The sequence below is a fragment of the Coregonus clupeaformis genome, chromosome 13, assembly GCF_020615455.1.
Source record: "Coregonus clupeaformis isolate EN_2021a chromosome 13, ASM2061545v1, whole genome shotgun sequence".
In the NCBI taxonomy this organism is placed as follows: Eukaryota; Metazoa; Chordata; class Actinopteri; order Salmoniformes; family Salmonidae; genus Coregonus; species Coregonus clupeaformis.
The window spans coordinates 22,849,057-22,870,073 of NC_059204.1; the positions used below are offsets into that span (position 1 = coordinate 22,849,057).

The 21,017-nt window shown below is 42.5% G+C and overlaps 1 protein-coding gene across 1 annotated transcript in view; it reads left to right on the top strand.

Annotated features, from left to right (window-relative positions):
* The window catches only part of LOC121579768 (autism susceptibility gene 2 protein-like), a 542,213-nt gene that overhangs the window by 249,756 nt on the left and 271,440 nt on the right, over positions 1-21,017 (top strand). The window contains exon 4 of the mRNA XM_041894648.2: positions 11,943-12,050. Coding sequence (XP_041750582.2) covers positions 11,943-12,050 — 108 coding nt within the window. The remainder of the gene's footprint in view (positions 1-11,942; positions 12,051-21,017) is intronic.

Sequence of the window (21,017 nt, forward strand, 5' to 3'; positions counted from 1 at the left end):
TGGAAGTATGGATGAGAATGTGGAGATGCCAGGCTGTGATTGTGAAGAGCAGGAGGCCTGAGGATGGACGGAGCTGAGCGTTGCTCTGTGCTCATATAGACGCCATTTCCCCCCTGCTGTTGACTCCATTATGGCCCACATTCCAGCTGCACTTTTATGGCCTGATGGGATCATAGGGGAACAATTGCACTGTTAATGCTATTACATTGTAATGTAAATGGTCATATCCCTTAATCATCTAGGCTAACTTCTATTATACTGTACGTTTGGAACCACTGTGGACCCAGAAATTGCATGTTCCATTTTTAACCTCTGTTATAGTCTACGTTTCCAAGTAATTCCTGACAAAATGTGTGATTCGATCATTTCCAACACAGTGCCAGTTAGCTACATTATATTCAGAAAAGGGTCAGCCTCTTGTAACATAGATGTCTTGTTTTGTTGTTTGTTTACCTCATATAGCCTAGCACTTGACCTTCTTGACTTGCCATAGCTCAGATGTCACAGGGCACTGGCTGACGCTGGCTTGTGGAGCGCCCAGAATGTTCAGTATGGTGACTGACTCAGCTGATTACAGCCAAGTATGTGAGATAGCCAGCTCACTGGGGAGGTGTGAAAGTACTGGAGCAGCAGTCTGAGCTGTTCAGACGCTGGTCTTATTGCATTATGACTCCTCCACCATATAGATTCATGAGTTAACCTTGATCTGAGTTGTTGATCCTGGATCGTCATTTAGTTGTGTTGATTCTGAATCATGAAATCAGCTTTTTACTCTGCTACTGCACTAACATGTGATGTAACATGAGGTCAAAGGTCAAATACAAGTCATTAAGTCATGCTAAGGTCAACGATAAGTCCTGCCAGCTAGCATCAAGCTGATAGATAGCCTAATGTTGTTACGAGGTTCTCTATTGCAGCTCTAATGTGCCCGTCACATTTAAACCAAGCTGATAAGAAAGTATAAACAGATGCTGTATTGCTGAGTAGTCCTCCTCTAAAGTGGACTAAGCCAAGTCAACTCTTGACCCAGCTCTTATTAATACATTGGCAGCTTTTGTACCATCTTGTTTTATGGCCTTCTAATAGTAGACGTGAATTTCAGAAGGCGGCTAAATGAAGAAGGTTACAACAGGGGATTAGTGCTGCGCGTGGCCTCGGACAGGCACCCTGTCGACCAGCCAAAAGGGAACCGTATATTCTCTAAACAGATTTTACAGTCACTCTAATCCCCCAGCCTGCAGCCCAAGGGAGCTAAACACGGGTAAGGTGAGACGCTGCGCTCTCGTTCCCTTGTACCGCGGCCAGCCAAAACAGGCCAGGTCTTCTGTCCCCTAGGCCGATAGCCCGGCATCCTGTTCCACAGAGGTCACGCCCACCTGCTGATTGGAGATCAGCTGATCTCAGCTCTGCTGTCATTTATAGCCCTCCTGCCTCACTGTTCCAGGGATCACAGATCAATGAGGGACAAGCACCAGCCTGCCAGGACCTAATCAAACCACTCTCACTGCTGTGCCCTGAAGCCAAAGGGTGTGACTGACTGGCACTAGTGGACAAGCTATTACTCACCCAGCACAACTTGTCTTGTATTTATAGACCTGTTATTGCAGTTTTTCTTCATATCTAGTCAGAATGTATGTGTATTACTAGTCATGTATGTGTATTAGCCATACAGTATATCCAGTAGTCATATACAGTATAGGTAGACCAGTGTGGGTGTGGTATTCAATTACAGTCATTTTGTCCGTTACTGCTGGCTAGTCGCTGTTAATGGACATAAATTGCGGGTTTATTGTGTGACCTTTCCTTTTAAAGGTTTGAGTGGAATCGTTTTAAACAAATCTCCCGTTTGACAATTTTTCTCTGATTATTTACTGCATTACATTCAGGCTGGGAGCTTGGCGTGTATCAGGTTCTGCTATAATGTCACTGCGATGACCTATTTAGATCTTCTCTCCTTAATAGCAAGAGCCAGGCGACATCACACTCACAAAAAAATGGTGTATCTTCTTCCCCGTCTCTGAAAGGCTCCGTTTGTGCATTTTGGAAGCATTTGTTTATCATATTACCGCCACACATGAGCCGCGCACAAGGCTTGACCCGGTGTTAAGTGTCCGCGCTAAATTTCATTGCCTCCATCTACTGGAAGGCCTGCCAATATACTGGCAGTGAATTCCTGGAGGAAGATAGGGCAATAAAAAAGAGAAATGATAGCCTCCTGCAAGCCGAGAGGAGAGGAGAGGAGAGAGGAGCCCTTTTCTCTTTATTGAGGCTGGCCAGGCAGCTCAGGGAGCTAGCTGTGACTTGGCACTGAGGCTGAGGCTTAGTGAGATGGCTAGCTGAAAGCTGATATTGGAGTAACGACTCGGTGGCACGGATGGGGGGGCTTGGGAATAATGTAATTAATTGCACACAAATTTCTTTGATGAATAGTTATGTGGTGATAAGCGCTCGGCTGAGCAGCTGAAGGTCTCAGGCTTCTCTCTCTTTGCAGCTGTTGTACTCTGGGAAGGTTTCTGGTGTCTCTCTCTCTTCCTTCTCTTTCTCTCTCCTTCTCTATCGCCTCATACTCTCGCTCTCTTTCTCTCTCTCTCTCCCTCCCCCTTTCTCTCCTCTCTCTGTCCTTCCTCCCTTAGAGCCTAGGGGGATTCTGCTGTAGCCAGGGAGGGTAGGGGAGATGGAGGTGTTTATAGTGGGAAGGGGGGCAATGGGAGGAGGGTGTATTTCATTGCCACACTAGGTCCTATAACAAGGTATGATCTGAAAGAGTGGAGGTCTCCTGCTGCTCTTATTATCCTCATACCACCTCTCCCTCCTTCCATCACCTCACACCACTCAGTTCATTATTACATCTGGTAATTGTCCCCATAACTCAGTGCAGGTGACTACGGCATTATATGGCCATTTGTACAAAGAGGGAAAAAGGTTTGAAAAAGATTGCGTTGCAGCTGCAGAGAGGATGGATGTTAAAAGCATATTGATTTGTCTGTAATGTCGTCACAGATTTATGTCTGTGTATAAATGCAGCCTCAAGTGTACCCACCCACCACACACCTTCAACCCCTCCCCCAGCTCTGTAGTTGAGTAAATGGGGCCCTTAGTATGAGATCAAGACAGCACTCTTAAGCGTGTTTTACATTTAAGTCATTTAGCAGACACTCTTATCCAGAGCGACTTACAGTTAGTGAGTGCATACATAATTTTCTAATACTGGCCCCCCGTGGGAATCGAACCCACAACTCTGGCGTTGCAAGCGCCATGCTCTACCAACTGAGCTACACGAGGCCCTAAAAGTTGTATTTTTTAGTGATCCAATTGACATTTTAGTCATTTATCAGACGCTCTTATCCAGAGCGACTTACAATTAGTGAGTGCATACATTTTTCATACTGGCCCCCCGTGGGAAACGAACCCACAACCCTTGCGTTGCAAGCGCCATGCTCTACCAACTGAGCTACAGGAGGGCCGTCCCTCCTGTACCATCGTCCATCCCTCAATCCTCCCATTCCCCAACTCATCCTCCATCCTCCTCTCAGAATGCTCATGTCTTCAGGGTGTTGTGGCTAGCTCCTCTAGTCCTCAGAGGCTCCATTGCTTTGCTGTGAAGCATCACATTCCACCACAGAGAGACTGTGATCATGCTCTGTGGCCTAAGCCTGTCCTCAGGGTGCATTAGGCCTGTGGATCTTCTTGCCACCAGAACAATAATGTCTGACAAGGTCGCCAGAGGTCACCTCATCCACTTGAGCATGATAACGGCAGAGAGGTATAAGAGTAAAATGGAGCGTTTCCATGGCGATCACACCGCACCCCACAGAGATGTGAGACACTGATGAAAGCTGCTGTTTCTGTTCTGCCGAGTCCCTAGCTATAGTGACATCTAGGTGACATTGTCATTGATGTCACAGCCAGAACAGAGGAATTGGGGTGCTAAATATTCCAAGAATCTCAAATACAGTGAGCTCCCAATGTATTGGGACAGTGAATTTTTGTTGTTGTTGTTTTGGCTGTACTCCAGCACTTTGGATTTGAAATGATACAATGACTATGTCAGCTTGAATTTGATGGTATTTTTATCCATATCGGGTGAACCGTTTAGAAATTACAGCACGTTTTAGGCGACCAAAAGTATTGGGACAAATTCACTTATATGTGTATTAAAGTAGTCAAACGTTTAGTATTTGGTCCCATAGTGAATAATGATGAGTGAAAAAGTTACAGACGCACAAATATCATACCCCAAAAATGCTAACCTCCCCTGTTATTGATATTTGTGCGTCTGTAACTTTCTCACTCATCATTATTCACGATTCATTTAGGATTATCCGTAATCATGGTAGCATCCACATTAATGTAGAAGTGTTTAGAAACATATTATATTCTTATGTACAATAAAAGTGACTCCAAAATGACACTACATTATTTACCATTAATTTCTATTGGGCACAAAATAATCTGAAACACAAGCAAAACAAACAGCAAATGCATCCAGCAAGTTTATGGAGTCACAAGCTTGATGTAATCATTGCGTGCTAGAAATATGGGACCAAATGCTAAACTTTTGACTACTTTAATACACATATACAGTATATGAATTTGTCCCAATACTAAAATGGGGGGACTACAGTATGTACAGAAAGTGCTCTCATTTCTAAACGGTTCACCCGATATGGATGAAAATACCCTCAAACGTAAGCTGACAGTCTGCACCTTAACCTCATAGTCATTGTACCAAAACAACAAAAAATGTGTCACTGTCCCAATACTTTTGGAACTCACTGTATGTAAATTGGGACATGGGGACGTATTGGGACATAAAGACATGCTTCTGCTTTCTAATGCTTCTAAAAGAGACACTGATTGATTTATTAAGTCTTATTTTAACTGTGTCTTCCCATGACCTCTATACCACTAAACAAATAAGGGCAGTGGGCCCAAGTGAACCCTGATGCCCAGTGACAAGCTGTGACTGTGGGTGGCTGAGGACGTGGGGAGGAGGTGGGGGGATGGAGGGTGCCTGTCTGGGGCGGTTAGAGCGCTCAGGCCTCAGAGCCAAACACAGGGTCAGGCCCGGGCCACGCTGGTTACCGCCGGTTACGCTCTGCCACACAGCTGCTGTCGGAACGATGACAGAGGAAGCTGAACCAGCGTTTTACAGGCCCTGACGGCCCCTGTGTCCCACTTTCACATTACGTTCTCCTCGGAAGAAACGCGTTGTGGGTTAACCGTGCCCGACTGTTTCCAACTGCTGCTGTCTGCTGCCAGTCCAAAGGTGACAAGCTATGGGGCTGGGCCTCACCACAGGGCTGATGGGAAATGTCGTCTCTCATCCTGCTATGCTTAGACAGTGATTATTGTCATGAATATCATAATGATATTATTTTACTATTCAGAATATAAACATATTCTAGGCCTTTGGCATGCATTTTGTTCCATTAATAGTTTCAAGGGGAAATCTTTTCATGCTCATCATTAGGGAATCTTGAAAAATGTAGTGTAATGGCTTGTCATTGGTTTGTCCTCGAGCTATACAGTAATCTGTGTGTGCAGTAGGCTAAAAACGTATCCAGTTTCTTATGTTAACTGCTGAGTTGTGCAGCCTCCAGCCTTTTAGGCTTTTAGGTTTTTCGTTTTTTGGGGTGGGTTCTGTATAAGCACTTTGTGACATCAGCTGATGTAAAAGGGCTGTTTACATACATTTGATTTGATTTGATTAATAGCCCTTATATATAGACCTCTGAAGGTAACATAAAGGAGATATTCAAAGCGTAGTCACTGGAAACCAAAGGGATTTGACAGTACAGCAGGAAATAGAGCGTTTATTATAAGCAGCCCATGCTAGCTAGTGGATTATCTATAAAACTTTCATGGGACTCCCTCAGTAGCAAGCAGCCATAAAACTTCCCGAATGAGGGACTTGTTAATTTACTTGTTAAAGCAAATTAAAAATGTATAAGCGCTTTTAGGTAAATGAGATCCTCTTTCATTGCTGGCCTGGTGGGATTCTTTACTGGCGGTGGACAGGTTAGCTATACTGAAAGCCGAACGCAGAAGAACAATAAAAGCCCTTAAATTGTTCCAGGTTTTGTTACCGCGGAGTTCCGCAGCTGCTGTTGTGCGTAAGTAAGGGAAACCAGGAGCTGATAGCAACGGAATCCCACAGGAGCTAGCATAGAAAACCGGACACAGCTTTCACAATTTTGTGTGTGGCGGATGGAGGGAGTGGGTAGGGGGTGGGATGTGTATGGCTCTGTCAAAAAGGCCTGTGTGGTTACACACGTTAAGCAGGGCCCACTTTTGTGTTTGATTGCATTTAGTTGCTAGTAGAGCCCTTGGGAATAAGTCAATATGCTTGTAAAATTCCTCCGCAGCACTGGCAAAGCACTTTTCAGTAAGTGGGCAGAGGAAATAATTGACTACACATGTTAACGATAATCCCGTAAAAACCTTCAAAGGCCGTTTTTCAACCTCCATTCTAATGCTCAAGCGGCATCTTAAGGGAGGTATTTCTTCCCTTGAAAATTCTCAAGTAGGAAAATTGGTATTGTCCTGGTCATGTTTGGATAGATGAATAGCACTTTCTCAGCTCAGCCGCCCATACTACCAATACAGAAATAAAAAGCATTCCGTTTAAGTTAGTCTTCTATTGATTCAGGCTTCTTTTATAAGCTAGGCTATCTGTATTGTAAGTGGCAGCCATCTCCTTTTGTGAAGCAGTACTCCATAACAGTTACCTTGGGCATTTGTATGGCCATTGAGATAACAGTGTCGTAGAGGTTTAGTTGTTTAGTTCAGGGTGAGTGAAATTACATCCAAATATGGAAGGTATCTGAGGTCCAACATTCTGTACATTCTCAGAGATTTAATACATGGAAATTCCTCCTGTGAGCTCCTTAACACTAAAGCTCTCTGTGTGGATCTGGGTTTGCACAGCGTGGTGAAGGACATTACAGACATCCTTTATGATATGCTGTTGATTTTCCTGGTGAAGTTGGCTGGCCCCTTGCACTTTCCACACAATTGGAAACAAATTCATCCATTCCCTTTTGGCCCTTGTGATAAAGTTACCAGTTATGGTAGGTCTACTCCAGGTCTTGGACACATCCTGTGTCATAGCAAACAGTTTGAAACTACAGAATGGAGGTTTCTATTTAGTTTAAATTTGGGGGAATATACACTACCGGTCAAAAGTTTTAGAACACCTACTCATTCAAGGGTTTTTCTTTATGTTTACTATAGTGAAGACATCAAAACTATAAAATAACACATATGGAATCATGTAGTAACCAAAAAAGAGTTAAACAAATCAAAATATATTTTATATTTGAGATTATTCAAATAGCCACCCTTTGCCTTGATGACAGCTTTGCACACTGTTGGCATTCTCTCAACCAGCTTCATGAGGTAGTCACCTGGAATGCATTTCTTAAAAGTTAATTTGTGGAATTTCTTTCCTTCTTAATGCGTTTGAGCCAATCAGTTGTGTTGTGACAAGGTAGGGTGGGGTATACAGAAAATAGCCCTATTTGGTAAAAGACCAAGTCCATATTATGGCAAGAACAGCTCAAATAAGCAAAGAGAAACGACAGTCCATCATTACTTTAAGACATGAAGGTCAGTCAATACGGAACATTTCAAGAACTTTGAACGTTTCTTCAAGTGCAGTCGCAAAAACCATCAAGCGCTATGATGAAACTGGCTCTCATGAGGACCGCCACAGGAATGAAGAGAGTGAAGGAAAAGCAGCCAACAAGTGTTCAGCATATGTGGGAACTCCTTCAAGACTGTTGGAAAAGCATTCCTGGTGAAGCTGGTTGAGAGAATCCCAAGAGTGTGCAAAGCTGTCATCAAGGCAAAGTGTGGCTATTGGAAGAATCTCAAATATAAAATATATTTTGATTTGTTTAGCACTTTTTTGGTTTCTACATGATTCCATATGTGTTATTTCATAGTTTTGATGTCTTCACTATTATTGTACAATGTAGAAAATAGTACAAATAAAGAAAAACCCTTGAATGAGTAGGTGTTCTAAAACTTTTGACCGGCAGTGTATATAATTTTGTTACAATCACATTGGAGATATAGAGGCATGGATACAACTATGATAGTGTAGAGGTTTTATTTAGGTTGTTCTCTGCCAAAGAATCACGCTGACTGCTGATTGGAAACAGTTGTTAATTCTATACTTCAATAAATTCAGGAGGGTGGGAGAAAAATGTGTCTCTCCTAACACGAAACAGATTGAGGGAAAACAAGACCTCATTGTGTTGGAATCAATGGCAGATGCACTTAAGATGCACTAAATGTTTAATTAGATGCTAATGTCTTGCTGTGTTTTTAATTGTTGTGAAATTAGCCTCTGGAATATTAAAACCATCTGTTTGTTAGCCATCTTCCTGCAGGGTGAATCTTTACCCAGGCTGTGTGGATGAGAAGGTCATTAACCGAATGCATCCATATGTTTCAACCTGCCTCTTAATTACTATGTTTATATTATTATTACATGAGCACGGAACAACAGAACAGGCTTGTACAGATCACACATGCACGCTGCAAGTACATGCACACACACGTGCACGAAGGCAAACACACACGCGTGCACACACACACAAGCACACACACAGTACCCCCACCCACCCTTTCTGACTACACCTATCATCTCGGTACTAGATGTTCTGGAAAGCAGCCATGGCGTGTTCACTGCAGGAGAAGAAACTGTAAAAAGGCAATTAAGTGATAAAATGTGAAATGACTGGCCAGAGTAATGAGAGGACCATGACCATGATGATGAGCCACTGCTTGCTGCTACTGCTACTGGGATGACAGTCGAACTGAAGGGACTACTAGTCTCTACACACATACAGACTAGTTTATGCCTCAGATTTATCTGTACCGGGAGGTCATTAAATCTCAGCTCAGCTTTTTGATGGGGCTGATTTACTGTGACCACTATTGTGACCATTCCTTCCCTTCGTTTAGCATGTCTATTAATCACACCGTTAAAGGATGAGTCCATCACGCCATGGAGAAGGCATGATCTGCACCTCGGAAAGAAGACGTAATTCTCTGAAGTAATTTAAGGAGGCTTTAAGAGAAATTAAAGGGAACAACAAGTCAAGGGAGACATTTTGCTAATCACTGTGTAATAGCTAGGTGCCTGCCTGGCCATGTAATACCTCTGAAAGATGATTCAGGCTTATTGAATTGGCTTTATTGGGTGATTGTTCTTTACACGTTTTCTGAGGTCAATTTCCTCAAGATTTAGATTTCACTGACAGAGTATATTTTCTACTGATCGATGGAGACCAGTGAGTGTACAGTATTTATGCAATCAGTTAGTTTCACTGCCGGACATCAGTCATTTTGATGATACTTGAACTGTTAGATTAATCAAAATCTATTTTACTCCAACATACTGTGACAGAATTATTGTCCAATGTGTCAGACTTTATTCTAAGAGATAAGGTAATGCGGACAAGCCCTTAAAAAAAGAAAGAAAGAAAATATATTTCTTGTCGCATACACCGGTTAGGTGTGGTGAAATGTGTTGTTTTACAGGGTCAGCCATAGTAGTACGTTGCCCCTGGAGAGAATTAGGGTTTAGTGTCTTGCTCAAGGGCACATCGACAGATTTTTCACCTTGTCGGCTCGGATATTCAAACCAGCGACCTTTTGGTTACTGGCCCAACGCTTTAACCGTTAGGCTACCTGCCACCCCTTAGAGCTATCCCATCATTCCATGTGCTATGGATGGCTGTTCAATGAATAACAGTAGAGTCGTTCCATGTCATTTCAGCGTATGTCATTGGAGGATTGGCTTGAATTATGAGGACCACACAATTTATTTTCATAATGAGACAAATCTATTGTTTTTTTTATCTAAAGTTGCAAAGGAAATGTTGTGATCTATTTAATAAACACAAGAGACCAGCAAAATGGATAAAAGAGTGTGGCTGTATAGCAGGAACAACAGCATCTAGTGGTCAGAATCTTGTACTTTCACACTACTTTATGGTAAATAATGCAAGTGACTTCAATAACACATTTCTCTGAACATGGGGAAAAAAACATATCCAGATTCACAGGGAATACATTGCATAGTATGGAGAAGCTATACTACAAGCCACAGATTCTTACGACTTGTCAAACATAGAGAACTTTTAATGTATACTCGTTGTTGGGGTGGGATTGTCATGAGATGTGGAAGGTCCGTGGGTGGCTTTAGATTTTTGGGGGGGATTCCTTCGTGTCTTACTCATTGGTAGGAAGACGTTTGGTCCAAATCGGATGTTGGGTACTATATTTATTGAATATTATCTGAATCCTATAAATTAAAATGGCCAATTTTGCGTGCAATCAATTAGCTTAATTTCAGGAATGCTAATCATATCTTTTACTAACTACTCTCTCCTTGAGAGAGAGAGATGCACAGTGCTGCCAGCAGGGATCCAGGTTGGTTAATGAATATTATAGGTCAACATGTTTTGATGAACGACCTGCAGACTGGGGCATAAACAGTGCACAGTGCCGTCCCTCCCTTCTTCCCATGCCCTTACTTCAGGGCTCTATTACTGTGCCAGTGTGTATGCCCAGGATATTACTTCCCATTCTCTCTGAAAATATGCAAACTCCCATTAGAGGAATTGGCCTTTAACAAGAAAAAAATGAGGGAAAATGTGGAGGGAAAGTGTGTTGAAGGTAATTAGTGCTATCACACATGCAGGAGCCCCTGTGTGTGAAGCTCTGTGTGTGTATCTCCACGTCCTTGTGTTCCCTCCAGCCCTGTTGTCTTGTGTGGCCTAGCTCTCTTATCTCCTCTCCCCCTTTAGGCCCATCTGGCATCTCCCAGTGCTCTGGCTCTCTCTTATCACTCTCAGCACTCAGCCTGGCTCACAGCCTTTCACCCACCACAGTATTCTCCCAAGGAAAGGATTCCTTTCACACTGCTAATGGCTACAGACCTGTATAGTTCAGTCAGAAAGAGAGAGAGAGAGAGAGAGAGAGAGAGAGAGAGAGAGAGAGAGAGAGAGAGAGAGAGAGAGAGAGAGAGAGAGAGAGAGAGAGAGAGAGAGAGAGAGAGAGAGAGAAAGAAAGAGAGAGAAAGAGAGAGAGAGAGAACAGCCCCTCTTAGAGAATACAATCCCTCGGTATGCTGTCTGTCGTGTCATACTCTTTTTCTATTAGGTGGCATTGCACCTGTTTACTGCTCTGCTCCACACTGGCCCCATAAAGCAGTTTTTTATGTGCTTTGAAATGAAGCATGCAAGGTTTGGCAAGGATGGCCGGTCAGGTCTGGTTTTGGTCTGGTCTTCTGGGTCTGGAAGGAAGGAGGATCGTGAGGAAGCTTCAGAGGACATGAATTGCAGACTTGGACCACAACGGCCCGTGGGCTCCCAGGAGTCCCACATTGTTATCTTCAGACTTCTGGAGGGCTCAGATGTTCTTGGATCGCACATCTTCCTCCTGCTCATTGCTCTCTTGCTTTTTATTTTATGTGTCTCAGTGAGTCTGACAGTGTCTGGAAAATGACACCTGCTGAGCTCCTGTAGTCTCTGTATGGGGCTTTCTGTCTGTTGGAAAGGAAGGGAATACGGCTTTTGAAGATTTTTGAAGGGTTTTGTTTCTGTTCTTCTCTTCTCTGAAAGGTTGATAGGGATTTCACAGTGTGAGATCATATGCTGGCTGTCTTGTCTGTCATTGGCAGGCTGGAGTGACTGCTGCTGGCTCAAGAGGCCTATAAACATGACAGATTTACACATACAGCACAGCACTTGCTGCCAACATGCACATATTCATGACAAAATGTTCTTCTGTCTGTTGGAGAAGGATTCCCAGCACAATCTCCTCAGCCAATATCATCTATGTAAAGCTTAGAACCAAAGCCCTGTCACAACATCTTCAGCATGTTAGCGTGTGTCTGACTGTGTGTGTTTGTTGTCTTTCAGCTGAAGCCAGGACAGAACAACTGCAAGGACAGCGACAGCGAGAGCGTGAGCGTGAGCGGAGGGTCCAAGCCTTTTGTCGGAAGCAGCTCCAGAGATAGGCTGAGTGACGTAAGTAAACAAACAGTGAAGCACACAAACAAGACGTGACACTGGGGCCTCCCGAGTGGCGCAGCGGTCTAAGGCATTGCATCGCAGTGCTAGCTGCGTTACTACAGATCCTGGTTCGATACCGGGCTGTGTCACAGCCTGCCGCCACTGGGACCCATGAGGCGACGCATAATTGGCCCAGCGTCGTCCGGGTTAGAGGAGGGTTTGGCCGGCCGAGATGTCCTTGTCCCATCACGCTCTAGCGACTCCTGTGGCGGGCCGGGCGCATGCACGCTGACATGGTCTCCAGGTGTACAGCGTTTCCTCTGACACATTGGTGCGACTGGCTTCCGGGTTAAGCGTGCATTATGTCAAGAAGCAGTGCGGCTTGGCGGGGTTGTGTTTCGGAGGACGCATGGCTCTCGACCTTCGCCTCTCTCGAGTCCGTATGAGAGTTGCAGCAATGGGACAAGACTATAATTACCAATTGGGGAGAAAAAGGGTAAAAAAAAAAAGACATGACAACTTAAATGCCTCATGAGCTTAGTTCAACTCTCGTACCCCATTGTACCCCATTACTCCAATGTTTGTAAACAAAGTAGATGTAAACAAACACTATATGTGACTTGCTCCATCATTATCAGTCGGATTGACCCCAACAAACATTTTGAGCTTTATATATGGTTGAAAAGAGGAGATTCTAAGCTTAACTAAGTATAACTTGTGTATCAACTCTCAAATTTTAGCGCAGTAGTGCTAGTTACAACAGAGATATCCCTGAACAGCTCTTCAGAAAAAATCAGCCCTGAAATTTGTTGTTTGTTTTCAGCGCGACGCTGTTTGCATTTTGCACGTCACAACACAAGTGCTACTGTAGAAGATATGTCTGTTATTTGGCATAACTTGTAGCTTGCTTGCTACTCATTTAAAAGTTTTTAAAGTTAATGTGTTTAAAAATGAGTTTGTGGGCAAGCTAAACAGCTAGTTAGCTAACATTAGCATGTCAGTTGACTGTTAGCTAGCCAATGACTCATTTTGAAAGTTGGATCTTACAGTATCATCTGAGGCTTTAAAAATCACACAGATTTTGACATTTAAAAGAATTGGGTTGGCTAAAAAACATGTTGTTCTAGTGTTTTCTGTTTGAATCCCAAAACAGACAATGTCAACATTTAGCCTCAAAACATATTTCTACTGCTGATTGCCGCTTTAAATGTGATCTTTGGGTTGATTTGTGTATTTTGTGAAGATTACATGAGGTTTGACAAGGTAAGTTTAAGTTACTCAAAGATACATTGTGTGCTGCAAATCACAGCCAACAGGTAAGTGCTGCTGATCCTGTGGACTGATAAAAACTTAATGTGATTTGCATTGGCCCTTCACCAATAAGAAGATCTCCAGCCTGGTGTTGTCATTGGCAGTCCGCCATGCTCCTTCTGGTGAACAGGGCTGTACAGTTACAGTTAGTGTTATAACCATATACACCCGAAGGTTTAGTACTAGAATAAGGACATCCTACAGTGCCCTCCACTATTATTGGCACCCCTGTTTAAGATGTGGTCGAGGACTTCCAAAAATTCTCATTTTTTTTAAACAACATAGAACCCAAATGCAAAAAAAGAGAAAAATCCAACCTTTTATTTAAGTACAAGTAAAAATCACACATTTAGAAAGAAAAAAAACTTGAAATCATGTGTCCCACAATTATTGGCACCCCTAACAATTCCGCGGAACATTTTAATTGATTTTTTTTTAAATATATTTTTCTGTAGTTGTTAAAGTTGGTCAGGGTATCTAGGAACTTTTAATTAGTAATTCATGACTTCCTGTTTCCCTGGGGTATAAATATGACGTGACACAGAGGCCTAATTCTCTTACCCATTTGTCAACATGGCAAAGACAAGAGAACACACCATTCAAGTAAGGCAGATTTGTGTCGACCTTCATAAGTCAGGCAATGGCTACAAGAAAATAGCCACTCGCCTTAACTTGCCCGTATCTACAGTCAGAGGAATCATTAAGAAGTTTAAAACAACTGGAACAGTGACAAACAAGGCTGGAAGAGGTCCCAAGTTTATCTTGCCACAACGCACAGTGAGGAGGATGGTAAGAGAAGTAAAAAAAAGTCCTAAGCTCACTGTCACAGAATTGCATCAAAGAGTGGCATCTTGGGGTCACAAAGTCTCCAAAACAACCATCAGACGCTCTCTACATGCCAACAAGCTGTTTGGGAGGCATGCAAGGAAAAAGCATTTTCTCACTAACACTCACAAACGTAAACGTCTGGAGTTTGCTAAGCGGCACTGGGACTTCAACTGGGATCGTGTGCTTTGGTCAGATGAGACTAAGATTGAGCTTTTGGCAACAAACACTCTAAGTGGGTCTGGCGTAAAACAAAGATGAGTATGCCGAAAAGCACCTTATGCCCACCGTGAAGTATGGTGGAGGATCTGTGATGCTGTGGGCCTGTTTCTCTTCCAAAGGCCCTGGGAACCTTGTTAGGGTGCATGGCATTATGAACGCTTTGAACTACCAGGACATTTTAAATAAAAACCTGATGGCCTCTGCCAGAAAGCTGAAGATGGGTCGTCATTGGGTCTTTCAGCAGGATAATGATCCAAAACATGTGGCAAAATCTACACAAAAATGGTTCAGCAGTCACAAACTCAAGGTCCTCCCATGGCCATCTCAGTCCCCAGACCTCAACCCAATCGAAAACCTGTGGGGCGAGCTAAAGAGGAGAGTGCATAAGAGAGGACCCAGGACACTGGATGATCTAGAAAGATTGTGCAAAGAAGAATGGTCAAAGATCCCTCTCTCTGTGTTCTCCAATCTTGTGAAATGTTATAGGAGGAGATTAAGTGCTGTCTTGTTGGCAAAAGGGGGTTGTACAAAGTATTAACATTAGGGGTGCCAATAATTGTGGGACACATGATTTCAAGTTTTTTTTTTTCTAAATGTGTGATTATTTTTTTTTACACCAAAGTAATGTACTTAAATAAAAGGTTGGATTTTTCTCTTTTTTTGCATTTGGGTTCTATGTTGTTTTAAAAAAAATGAGAATTTTTGGAAGTCCTCGACCACATCTTAAACAGGGGTGCCAATAATTGTGGAGGGCACTGTATTTACCCAGTGTCTTGTTCTTCAGTCTCAGTTCTTCAGCATCTAAAACGTAAATGTATTTCATTTATTTATTCAACCTTTATTTAACCAGTGAATTGAGATCAAATTCTTATTTACAATGATGGCCTGGCACATAGGGTGAGAGATCCATCTCTGTGCTGGCCTTAGACATGGCCTGCTTGGAGATGTAAGGAGAGCAGACTGGTGCTAGGAAGGCTCTGTAAAGGCCTGCTATGCTATCTGACAGACCCCAGCCCCTTTACTTTGATTCTAGTGGTGAATCTACAGAGGTGCTGCTATCAGATATGGTCCATAATTAAAACTGTCAGTTGGAAGGTGAAGCCAGTTGTTGACAAAGACACTGAGAGAACGAGTGAAGCAAAACGAATTCTGACGTGTAGCTATAGGATGCTTGGCCAGGCATGAAATGAAATAAGTAATTTGATGTTGACATCATACATTTAAATGATACCTGCTGCTTTACCTTGTGCTACTGTACTGTAGTAGCGAGGCAGAGAGAGAGAGAAAGAGAGAAAAAGCGAGAGAGAGAGAAAGAGCGAGAGAGTGAAAGGTGAGGAAAATATATACAGTATAGAGGGGGGAGAGAGAGAGAGAGAGAGAGAGAGAGAGAGAGAGAGAGAGAGAGAGAGAGAGAGAGAGAGAGAGAGAGAGAAAGAGAGAGAGAGAGAGAGAGAGAGAGAGAGAGAGAGAGAGAGAGAGTGTATAAAGACAAACAACGATGACACAGTTTTACCACTTTGAATAGCTGATAGCCACAGCTGTGCGTGCCATGGAAAATTAACAACAGCCTTTAATTTGTCATTCATTAGGCCACGCTGAGTGATATGGGCTTGGAGAAGAAGACTTACACAGTGCTGTCATTCAGGGCCTGAGGAGAAGATGGACATGTGATAACCTGTTGGTTTCAATTATAGGGCAACGTATTGGTTTCAATTATAGGGCAACGTAGTACAATGTATTGAATAATAGGTTACAGAGTATGATTCGATGTTGAGCTATACATTATATGTGACTCACCATGTTGTCTGCGTTAAAAAATTATTACTTCAGTACTGGAATTTGAAAGAATCATCAGTTTCTTGCCCTTTGTGGTCTCGCTTTAAACGAAGTGCAACTTATAAAGGCTTCATAAAGCATTCATAAAGGCTTCATAAGCACTATATAAATGGGTCACGAATCATATGTCATGCTCTATAAATAATTCATAAATGTGGCATAATTGTGTGACATAACCACCAATGTCAAATGTGACAAAACCCACTATGTCAAATGTTACATAAACAAGTGCTTTTTAAAGGGTGACATAAGCACTGCTTAAAGGTGCACTATGCAGAAATTGCTCCGCCATTTTCTGGTTGCAAAAATTACAATTGTTCGCTTAATTTCAGTTTATGTGACATACAGTTGAAGTCGGAAGTTTACATACAGTGCTATGAAAAACTATTTGCCCCCTTTCTAATTTTCTCTACTTTTGCATATTTGTGATACTGAATGTTATCAGATCTTCAACCAAAACCTAATATTAGATAAAGGGAACATAAGTGAACAAATAACACAACAATTACATATTTATTTAATTTATTTCATAAACAAAGTTATGCAACACCCAATTCCCCTGTGTGAAAAAGTAATTGCCCCCTTACACTCAATAACTGGTTGTGCCACCTTTAGCTGCAATGACTCCAACCAAATGCTTCCTGTAGTTGTTGATCAGTCTCTCACGTCGCTGTGGAGGAATTTTGGCCCACTCTTCCATGCAGAACTGCTTTAACTCAGTGAAGTGTGGGTTTTCAAGCATGAACTGCTCGTTTCAAGTCCTGCCACAACATCTCGTCCAAAAAGTTGACTCAAGTTTGCCAAAAAGCACCTGGATGATCATCAAGACTCTTGGAAGAACGTTCTATGGACAGATTATTCAAAAGTATAACGTTTTGAACAACATGGTTCCAGTAATGCCTGGCGAAAACCAAACTCTGCATTCCACAGTAAGAACATCATACCAAAGGTCAAGCATGGTGGTGTTGGTGTGATAGTTTGGGGATGCTTTGCTGCCTCAGGACCTGGACAACTTGCCTTAATAGAAGGAACCATGAATTCTGCTATGTATCAGAGAATTCTATAGCAGAATGTCAGACCATCCGTCTGTGAGCTGAAGCTGAAGCGCAGCTGGGTCATGCAGCAAGACAATGATCCAAAACACACAATCAAGTCTACATGAAAATAGCTAAAAAGCAACAAATTTGAAGTTTTGGAATGGCCTAGTCAAAGTCCAGACCTAATCCCAATTGAGATGTTGTGGTAGGACTTGAAACGAGCAGTTCATGCTTGAAAACCCACACGTCACTGAGTTAAAGCAGTTCTGCATGGAAGAGTGGGCCAAAATTCCTCCACAGCGACGTGAGAGACTGATCAACAACTACAGGAAGCATTTGATTGGAGTCATTGCAGCTAAAGGTGGCACAACCAGTTATTGAGTGTAAGGGGGCAATTACTTTTTCACACACGGGAATTGGGTGTTGCATAACTTTGTTTATGAAATAAATGAAATAAATATGTAATTGTTGTGTTATTTGTCCACTTATGTTCCCTTTATCTAATATTAGGTTTTGGTTGAAGATCTGATAACATTCAGTATCACAAATATGCAAAAGTAGAGAAAATTAGAAATGGGGCAAATACTTTTTCATAGCACTGTACACCTTAGTCAAATACATTTCAACTCAGTTTTTCACAATTCCTGACATTTAATCCTAGTAAAAGTTCCCTGTCTTAGGTCAGTTAGGATCACCACTTTATTTTAAGAATGTGAAATGTCAGAATAATAGTAGAGAGAATTATTTATTTCAGCTTTTATTTCTTTCATCACATTCCCAGTGGGTCAGAAGTTTACATACACTCAATTAGTATTTGGTAGCATTGCCTATAAATTGTTTAACTTGGGTCAAACGTTTCGGGTAGCCTTCCACAAGCTTCCCACAATAAGTTGGGTGAATTTTGGCCCATTCCTCCTGACAGAGCTGGTGTAACTGAGTCAGGATTGTAGGCCTCCTTGCTCGCACACGCTTTTTCAGTTCTGCCCACTAATTTTCTATAGAATTGAGGTCAGGGCTTTGTGATGGCCACTCCAATACCTTGACTTTGTTGTCCTTCAGCCATTTTGCCACAACTTTGGAAGTATGCTTGGGGTCATTGTCCTTTTGGAAGACCCATTTGCGACCAAGCTTTAACTTCCTGACTGATGTCTTGAGATGTTGCTTCAATATATGCACATAATTTTCCTTCCTCATGATGCCATCTATTTTGTGAAGTGCACCAGTCCCTCCTGCAGCAAAGCACCCCCACAGCATGATGCTTCCACCCCATGCTTCACAGTTGGGATGGTGTTCTTCGGCTTGCAAGCATCCCCCTTTTTCCTCCAAACATAACGATGGTCATTATGGCCAAACAGTTCTATTTTTGTTTCATCAGACCAGAGGAAATTTCTCCAAAAAGTACGATCTTTGTCCCCATGTGCAGTTACAAACCGTAGTCTGGCTTTTTTATAGCGGTTTTGGAGCAGTGGCTTCTTCCTTGCTGAGCGGCCTTTCAGGTTATGTCGATATAGGACTCGTTTTACTGTGGATATACAGTGGGGAAAAAAAGTATTTAGTCAGCCACCAATTGTGCAAGTTCTCCCACTCAAAAAGATGAGAGAGGCCTGTAATTTTCATCATAGGTACACGTCAACTATGACAGACAATTGAGAAAAAAATCCAGAAAATCCCATTGTAGGATTTTTTAATGAATTTATTTGCAAATTATGGTGGAAAATAAGTATTTGGTCACCTACAAACAAGCAAGATTTCTGGCTCTCACAGACCTGTAACAACTTCTTTAAGAGGCTCCTCTGTCCTCCACTCGTTACCTGATTAATGGCACCTGTTTGAACTTGTTATCAGTATAAAAGACACCTGTCCACAACCTCAAACAGTCACACTCCAAACTTCACAATGGCCAAGACCAAAGAGCTGTCAAAGGACACCAAAAACAAAATTGTAGACCTGCACCAGGCTGGGAAGACTGAATCTGCAATAGGTAAGCAGCTTGGTTTGAAGAAATCAACTGTGGGAGCAATTATTAGGGAAATGGAAGACATACAAGACCACTGATAATCTCCCTCGATCTGGGGCTCCACGCAAGATCTCACCCCGTGGGGTCAAAATGATCACAAGAACGGTGAGCAAAAATCCCAGAACCACACGGGGGACCTAGTGAATGACCTGCTGAGAGCTGGGACCAAAGTAATAAAGCCAACCATCAGTAACACACTACGCCGCCAGGACTCAAATCCTGCAGTGCGAGACGTGTCCCCCCTACTTAAGCCAGTACATGTCCAGGCCCGTCTGAAGTGCATTTGGATGATCCAGAAGAGGATTGGGAGAATGTCATATGGTCAGATGAAACCAAAATATAACTTTTTGGTAAAAACTCAACTCGTCATGTTTGGAGGACAAAGAATGCTGAGTTGCATCCAAAGAACACCATACCTACTGTGAAGCATGGGGTTGGAAACATCATGCTTTGGGGCTGTTTTTCTGCAAAGGGACCAGGACGACTGATCCGGTAAAGGAAAGAATGAATGGGGCCATGTATCGGAGATTTTGAGTGAAACCCTCCTTCCATCAGCAAGGGCATTGATGATGAAACGTGGCTGGGTCTTTCAGCATGACAATGATCCCAAACACACCGCCGGGCAACGAAGGAGTGGCTTCGTAAGAAGCATTTCAAGGTCCTGGAGTGGCCTGAGCCAGTCTCCAGATCTCAACCCCATAGAAAATCTTTGGAGGGAGTTGAAAGTCTGTGTTGCCCAGCGACAGCCCCAAAACATCACTGCTCTAGAGGAGATCTGCATGGAGGAATGGGCCAAAATACCAGCAACAGTGTGTGAAAACCTGTGAAGACTTACAGAAAATGTTTGACCTGTGTCATTGCCAACAAAGGGTATATAACAAAGTATTGAGAAACTTTGTTATTGACCAAATACTTATTTTCCACCATCATATGCCAATAAATTCATTAAAAATTCTACAATGTGATTTTCTGGATTTTTTTTTCTCATTTTGTCTGTCATAGTTGACGTGTACCTATGATGAAAATTACAGGCCTCTCTCATCTTTTTAAGTGGGAGAACTTGCACAATTGGTGGCTGACTAAATACTTTTTTTCCCCACTGTAGATACTTTTGTACCTATTTCCTCCAGCATCTTCACAAGGTCCTTTGCTGTTGTTCTGGGATTGATTTGCACTTTTCGCACCAAAGTACGTTCATCTCTAGGAGACAGAACGCGTCTCCTTCCTGAGCGGTATGATGGCTGTGTGGTCCCAGTGTGTTTATACTTGCGTACTATTGTTTGTACAGATTCATGTGGTACCTTCAGGCATTTGGAAATTGCTCCCATGGATGAACCAGACTTGTGGAGGTCTACCATTTTTTTCTGAGGTCTTGGCTGATTTCTTTTGATTTTCCCATGATGTCAAGCAAAGAGGCACTGAGTTTGAAGGTAGGCCTTGAAATACATCCACAGATACACCTCCAATTGACTCAAATTGTGTCAATTAGCCTATCAGAAGCTTCTAAAGCCATGACATCATTTTCTGGAATTTTCCAAGCTGTTTAAAGGCACAGTCAACTTAGTGTATGTAAACTTCTGACCCACTGGAATTGTGATACAGTGAATTATAAGTGAAATAATCTGTCTGTAAACAATTGTTGGAAAAATGACTTGTGTCATGCACAAAGTAGATGTCCTAACCGACTTGCCAAAACTATAGTTTGTTAACTAGAAATTTGTGGAGTGGTTGAAA